The 7,654-nt window shown below is 45.8% G+C and overlaps 1 protein-coding gene across 1 annotated transcript in view; it reads left to right on the top strand.

The window, feature by feature from the left end:
- Dyrk3 (dual specificity tyrosine phosphorylation regulated kinase 3) overlaps window positions 1–7,094 on the top strand; it is a 10,021-nt gene extending 2,927 nt beyond the window's left edge. The window contains exons 2-3 of the mRNA XM_029475565.1: window positions 3,096–3,225; window positions 5,298–7,094. Coding sequence (XP_029331425.1) covers window positions 3,096–3,225; window positions 5,298–6,869 — 1,702 coding nt within the window. The 3' untranslated portion in view covers window positions 6,870–7,094. The remainder of the gene's footprint in view (window positions 1–3,095; window positions 3,226–5,297) is intronic.
- Window positions 7,095–7,654: the final 560 nt, after the last annotated feature.

Below are 7,654 nucleotides of genomic sequence, written 5' to 3'. Positions count from 1 at the left end.
GAACTCAGAAATTTGCCTGCCTCTGCCTCCCAAGTGCGGGGATTAAACACGCGGCGCAGTGTTTCTTTTTTATGGTAGGTGACAGCCTGGGTTTCTCTGTGTTGCCCTGGCTGTCCTGGAACCCACTCTGTAGACCAGGCTGGGGTCAAAGGCGTGCACCACTGGGGGCCACTCGTCCAGCTTGGGCTTTGGTGCATTCAGATCCTTTATGAACCCCAGACCCTTAGCTTTCGGTGCCCTTTTGGTGCCCTTTTGTTTAAGGTAAGAATGAGATGAACTCACAGTCCATAGGCACCCGCAGAGGAGCAGAGCAGGGTTTGGAGAAGTTCCAAGGCAAGAGTCCGGGTCTGTGACTTGAAACTGTGTTACAATGTGTCATCCACTGAAGCACTGACTTCCTGAGCTGGCACTGAGCGGCTGTGTACTTTTCCCTTCTGAGGTTCCTCTTACAACCCACCTTTGTTGCTTTGTTTCCTTCCTTGCTTTACTCTGTAATTTTGCTTTAAAAATAGTAACATTTTATTTGTGCATGTTTTGTGGTGTGTGTGTGTGTTGTGTGTGTGTGACCAGACTTAGTGGCAAGCACCTTTATCTGCTGAGCCATCTTGTTAGCCTTGTAATTGTTTCTAGTTCTTCCCTAGGTCTTACCACTCTCAGAGTTAATAATATTACAAGCTTGGTCTAAATATGTTTGGAAGTCTGGTCACCCTATTTTTAAATCTCTTCTGGAGTACAGTGGGGCTTCTTTCCATTCCTGTCAGTTGATTTCTGTGGTCTCTGAACACCTCTGAGAAATCCAGAGCCACCTCTGTGGGGGGCTTTGAATTTCCTGGCTCCCTGCTGTCAGCACAACACTGCATTGAAAACCTCCTGCAGTTGGGCCTCAGGCACAAACCTCATTTAACTTTAGGATAGTGTTGATCTCTATCCTAAACGTCTCTCAAATTATATTTCAGGATCAAGTGAATTTCTTACTGCATGTTGTTGACTGTGACAGTTACAGAGAAGCCCTAAGATTTTAGATTCTAATCCAACATGTCATTGCAAGGGCTTTTCTTTAACCCCCTCATCCACTTTTATTGTGTGTGTTATATTGATGTACGCTCTTCTGTCTTATTCTTTGGTTTCTTGATCAAGAGCTTTCACACATGACCATCCTTGCTAGCCAGCTTGCTCTATTTTTGCCTTCTGAAGCTGGAATTAGAGGCAGGCTCCATGCCCACCCAGTGCTGACAAGACGGGTCCTCATGCAAACACTTTAACCTCTGCCCTGTCTCCCCAGCCTCTGTTATTGGCAGACTTGGCTGGGAGAGTGCTTTTCAATCCCGTGGGAGCACTTACAATCCCTAATGCTATGATTCCATTCGGAGTGTCCATTAGTCCTGGCACAGCCTCAGAGTCAGCCTGAGAGCTTTACAAGGGGCTCCTTTCACACGCTCTAATCTGTCAGTCATCTCCGTAAAGGCTTCGTTCTATTGGACCAAATTCTTTGCTGCAGAGATTTAATTAAGGTCAGGAGCTGGTATAAGGTAGGAGTTTTTTGTTTTGGTGTTGTTGGGTGAGGATTGTACCCAGGACCTCATGCATGGTAGGCAAACACTCTACCAACTGAGGCACATCCTCTGCTCCCAAGGGTAGGTTTTTATATCTGGATTAGGAGATTATTCATTCTGAATTTTCCAACAGGATTTTTATAGGACTTAACTAGTACAGCACATTTTATATAAAACCCAATATGCTTTCCACATTAATGGTACCCATGAAGTATTTTTAAGAAATAAAACATGATATCTTTGCTTGATCTGTCTCTTGTACATAATTACATGGTTAACAAAATACTTGGTTGAGTCTACTATATAGCTTTCTTTTATGCTGGTTTTTGTTTGCTTGTTTGTTGTTGTTTTTTGACACAGGATTTTTCCGTGTAGCTCTGGCTCTCCTGGAACTTGCTCTATAGACCAGGCTGGTCTCTGACTTAGAGTGCTAGGATTAAAGGTGTGCACCACCAGCACTTGGCTTATATACCTTTCTGATTATCATGATTATAATCCTAGACTAGAAATATATAGTATTTTGTAACTACTAATATCATATATAGGAATACTGTTGTTTAAGGGTTTCTATTTCTGTGAAGTGACACCGTGACCAAGGCAAGTGTTATGAAGGAAAACATTTAATTTGGGCTGGCTTTACAGTTTCAAAGGTTTATTTCATTATCATCATGGCAGGAAACACTGCTTCATGCAGACAGTCATTGTTTTACCAAAAAGAAAAAGAAGCCAGGTTCATCTCACAGTCCTGGTGCTGCAAACATAGCTGAGAGTTCTACATCTGGGTCGGCTGGCAGTAGGAAGAAAGGGTGACACTGGACCTGGCTTGAGACACCTCCCCCCCCCCCCCCCCCCCCCCCCCGTGACATACTTCCTCTAACAAGGCCACACCTCCTAATAGTGCCACTCCCTATGGACCTATGGGGACCATTTTCATTCAAACCACCACAGCTGTAGATTGAGGAAAATGGGAAAGAATGTTTTATTATAGCACAGGAGACTTGGTATATAATTGATTTGTATAAGGATTTGAGATTTATAAGAAAGGGAAACATGGTAAGGAAAGATTCCTTCCCCTTGTGGAAAAAAAACCCTTGATGGGATTTGCCCAGTTTACTGGAGATCTGAGCTTTGATAATCTCTAGTGGAACACATCTGCACTATCCACTGTCCTGGAAGACACACTTCAGGAAGGACAAGGTGATGAGAGCTCAGCAGATACAAATTGGGGATGGGGTGGGGTGGGGTGGGGACAAAATGAGGATGGTGCCCTACAGAATTGTGAGGTGAGGACAGGACAGCCCTGGTTACGTTTACAGGGACTTTATGAAACCTGGACATGCCCTGTGAAATTCTGGGTAGTGTGGAGGATTTCATCTGCACAGGGTGCAGGTAAGGCTTGATAGAAAGAAAAGCCAGGAGTCGTCAGGAGATCCTGGTGATGTTCTTGGTTCTGTTAGAGTAATTCTATGGGAATTAGACCTCTGTTAAATACTTGTCCTTAGTAATGCACTGAGCCTGAGACCCTCTCTTTATCACACACAGAAGTGAAGACCTTCAGAGTCAATGCAGCCTTCACCAGGCAGAGAAAGCTCCAGGGGCAGATGCAGGGCCACAGACAACATCCCACCAGCTCGATAACACCTTGGGAGGCGTTAGAGCAGTGATTTTTATGGTGCAGCTTGAATATCTCTAGAAAGATATCATATGAAATTGAATAACAAGCGGAAGGCAGCCTTTATGTGGGGGAGGAACCGGGCTAGGTGGTCCCATGCAAAAACTTAACTGCTCGGCCCTTCTTTGGCCAGATACTTGGCTGATAATCAGTAGAAAAGGGCCTTTAATGTAGACGGAGCCACCACAGGAGGAAGAGAAAATCCATGGTGTGTGTGTGTGTGTGTGTAGGGAAGGGGAGAGTAGTACAGGGGCTAAAGTGATCACATTTTGAGAATTTTACATAGTGGTAGCCAGTGTTTTTGCATAAGTTTTATAGTTTGTGAGAGTCTTTCCTGTTTTGAATATAGTTGGACTTCCACAATGTGCTGCCAAGTAGATATTATCCACATTTTACACTAGAAGAAACAAAGGCTGTGAAAAGTTCAAGTGATGGTCCCAGGTCATAGAGCTTTAAGTAGTACAGCCAGGGCCAGCACAGCCCTTCTGACTTGCTCTATCTGTACAATGCCTTCCCAAGAGTTTAGCATACAATGCCTTCCCAAGAGTTTAGCAGTACATATTTAGGAGCATTAAAATTAGATAGTAGACGATTTAAGGAAAAATGACCAAGTTGCATACAGATACTCATTTCTGGTACATAAATTAACTAAATCCATGCCATTATTTTTGCCTAGCTCAGCCTTATAGGTAGATTAAAGTTCTTTTTTCTTTTCTTTTTTTTTTTTTCGAGACAGGGTTTCTCTGTAGCCCTGGCTGTCCTGGAACTCACTTTATAGACCAGGCTGGCGTCGAACTAAAATCTTCCTGCCTCTGCCTCCCAAATGCTGGGATTAAAGGCGTGCGCCACCACACCTGGCGGATTAAAGTTCTTAAGAGTACTTGATTTTTCGTATGGGGGCTACATTAGTGAACAGTAGGTATTCTGGTGAATATTGGAAGGACAGATGAGGGAACTCACTTCTGGTCTGTCTTGTCTTTCTTTCTTTCTTTCTTGAAACGGAGTTTCCTTGTGTGACCCTGGCTGTCCTGGAACTAACCCTGTAGACCAGGCTGCCCTCAAACTTTAAGAGATCTGCCTGCCTCTGCCTCCTGAGTGCTGGAGTTATTGGCGTCCACCACAAACACCTAGCTACATTTCTGGTTTTTCATTTCTAAAAGTGAGCTGGCTCTGTGGGTAAATGCTCTTCCCACCAAGCCCGAGTTCAGTCCCTGGGAGCCATATGGTTGAGGGAGAAAACTGGAAAGCTCTTCTCTGACCTCCACATGTCAGACAGGGCACATGGCCTCCTCCCTGCAAGAAATACTAAGTATCAACAAAAGTATGAGACTAATTAGTGTGATACTACAGAGAGAAGACTGAAATTGGATCTTGTAGGCATGTAGGATGAGAATGGATCAGGGAGAGGATAGAGGAGTCTGTCTTAGTTGGGGTTTCCATTGCTGTGAAGAGACTATGACCACGGCAACTTACAGATTCAGAGGTTCAGTCCATTATCAGCATGGCGGGAAGCATGGCAGCGTGCAGGCAGACATGGTGCTGGAGGAGCCGAGAGTTCTACCTCTTGATCAGAGGGGAGCAGAAGGGGATTTTGTACCACACTGGTATACCTTGAGCCTAGGAGGCCTCAAAGCCTGCCCTCCACTGTGACACACTCCTCCAACAGACCTCCTACTAGCGCCCCTCCCTATGGGCCAAGCATTCAAACACATGAGTCTGTAGGGAACGGTCTATTAAACCACCGCATTCCTGTGTGCATTTCAGAAGAGGAGACTGTTACATGTCTTGCTCTGATGTTCTCTTCCATATTTCTTTGAGACAGAGACTGTCATTAAATCTGGGGCTAGTCTGTCTGTTTGTCTGTCTGTCTCTGACCCCCATAGCCCTGGGACTACAGGCACATGGACCGCTTTTTACATAGGTACTAAGATCTGAATTCAAGTCCTCATTCTTAGCACTGAGCCATGTCTCCAGTCCCCTGCTTACCTCTTTTAACTCAGTCAGAGAGAAGGCCCTTTTGCCTTCCTCCTGTTTCTAGCGCCATTAACTGTGCGCATTCTGTTCTCCCATAGATTACCACTGAGCCATTCACGAGAGACCACACTCAGCACTTTGTGAATGGAAGTGAGATGAAGGTGGAACAGCTGTTTCAAGAATTTGGCAACAGAAGATCCAATACTCTCCAGTCAGATGGCATCAGCAACTCGGAAAAGTCTTCTCCGGCTTCTCAGGGGAAAAGTTCCGAAAGCCTGAGCACGGTGAAGTGCAACCTTTCCTCCAGGCCGTCTAAGGTGCTGCCGCTGACTCCTGAGCAAGCGCTGAAGCAGTATAAACACCACCTCACTGCCTACGAGAAGCTGGAGATCGTCAGCTACCCAGAAATCTACTTTGTGGGTCCGAATGCCAAAAAGCGGCAGGGAGTTATTGGTGGTCCCAATAACGGTGGCTACGACGATGCGGATGGGGCCTATATTCATGTGCCCCGGGACCATCTGGCTTACCGCTATGAGGTGCTGAAAATTATCGGCAAGGGGAGTTTTGGACAGGTAGCCCGGGTCTATGATCACAAACTTCGGCAGTACGTGGCCCTGAAAATGGTGCGCAATGAGAAACGCTTCCATCGCCAGGCGGCCGAGGAGATCCGGATCTTGGAGCATCTTAAAAAGCAAGACAAAACCGGTAGCATGAATGTCATCCACATGCTAGAAAGTTTCACCTTCCGGAACCACGTGTGCATGGCCTTTGAACTGCTAAGCATAGACCTGTATGAGCTCATTAAAAAAAACAAGTTCCAGGGCTTCAGCGTCCAGTTGGTTCGGAAGTTCGCCCAGTCCATCCTGCAGTCCCTGGACGCTCTGCACAAAAACAAGATCATCCACTGCGACCTGAAGCCGGAAAACATTCTCCTGAAACACCACGGCCGAAGCGCCACCAAGGTCATCGACTTTGGCTCCAGCTGCTTCGAGTACCAGAAGCTTTACACGTATATCCAGTCCCGCTTCTACAGAGCCCCAGAGATCATCCTGGGGTGCCGCTACAGCACCCCGATTGACATATGGAGCTTTGGTTGCATCCTTGCAGAACTTTTGACAGGACAGCCCCTGTTCCCTGGAGAGGACGAAGGAGACCAGTTGGCCTGCATGATAGAGTTGCTAGGAATGCCACCGCAGAAACTTCTGGAGCAATCCAAGCGGGCCAAGTACTTTATTAACTCCAAAGGCTTGCCTCGATACTGCTCCGTATCTACCCAGACGGACGGGAGGGTGGTGCTTCTCGGGGGTCGCTCACGCAGGGGTAAAAAGCGAGGCCCGCCAGGCAGCAAAGACTGGGCGACCGCACTGAAGGGCTGTGATGACTACTTGTTCATAGAGTTTCTGAAACGATGCCTTCAGTGGGACCCCTCTGCCCGTCTCACCCCGGCTCAAGCATTAAGACATCCTTGGATTAGCAAGTCTACACCCAAGCCTCTCATCATGGACAAGGTGCCAGGGAAGCGGGTAGTTAATCCTACAAATGCTTTCCAGGGACTGGGTTCCAAGCTGCCTCCAGTTGTTGGGATAGCCAGTAAGCTTAAAGCTAATCTAATGTCCGAAACCAGTGGTAGTATACCTCTGTGCAGTGTATTGCCAAAGCTGATTAGCTAGTGGACCACTCAGACTGATACATATGTATTTTTAATTACCTTGCAAACATGCAAATGGAAAACGGAATAATTGAAGCCCACTCACTGATGGATATGTTTTTGTTGACTTTTTTTTAACAAGGCAGAACATTTTTATATGACTATGAAAGAATGCTTCAAGGGCTAATGTCTAACCAGCTTGTATTGGCCATCTGGAGTATACATTAAATGACTTTTTCATAGGTCAGTGCATCGTCCTCATTCTCGTCAGAGGTACTTGAACCCACGTATTACCCTCTCGGTTTCAATCTCTCAAGATAGAAGATATTCTTTTATGTTTTTACGTTTGTTTTTTTAAATTTTATTTTATGTACATTGGTGGTTTGCATGTATGCCTGTGTTAGGGTATCAGATCTTGGGAGTTACAAACAGTTGTGAACCCCCATGTGGATGCTGGGAATTGAACCTGTGTCCTCTGGAAGGGCATTCAGAGCTCTTAACCACTAAGCTATCTATATCTCTCCAGCTCCTAGATAGAAGATATTCTAAAAGCATAAGCTGACTGCTTGTCTCCCTTAGCATCTATTCCGGAGGGTATTGGGGTGTGGGAGGCATGGCTGTAAGGCAAAGCTTAACCCCAGCAAGCAATTCTGTGGGCTCATTCTAGATGGAAAGAGTATAGGTAGCAGTTTGTCACCTGAGCCGCTGTCACAGTGGCTCAGTTTTTAGTTCTCTGGTTTCTATGTTTAGTTCATAGTGTTTTATGGTTTTGTCTTTTATTATTACGCCTCTGATTTATAGCCTGGG

The sequence above is a fragment of the Mus caroli genome, chromosome 1, assembly GCF_900094665.2.
Source record: "Mus caroli chromosome 1, CAROLI_EIJ_v1.1, whole genome shotgun sequence".
Lineage (NCBI taxonomy): Eukaryota > Metazoa > Chordata > Mammalia > Rodentia > Muridae > Mus > Mus caroli.
Note: the sequence above shows the minus strand (reverse complement) of the source record. Positions and strands in the feature narration are given on the sequence as shown.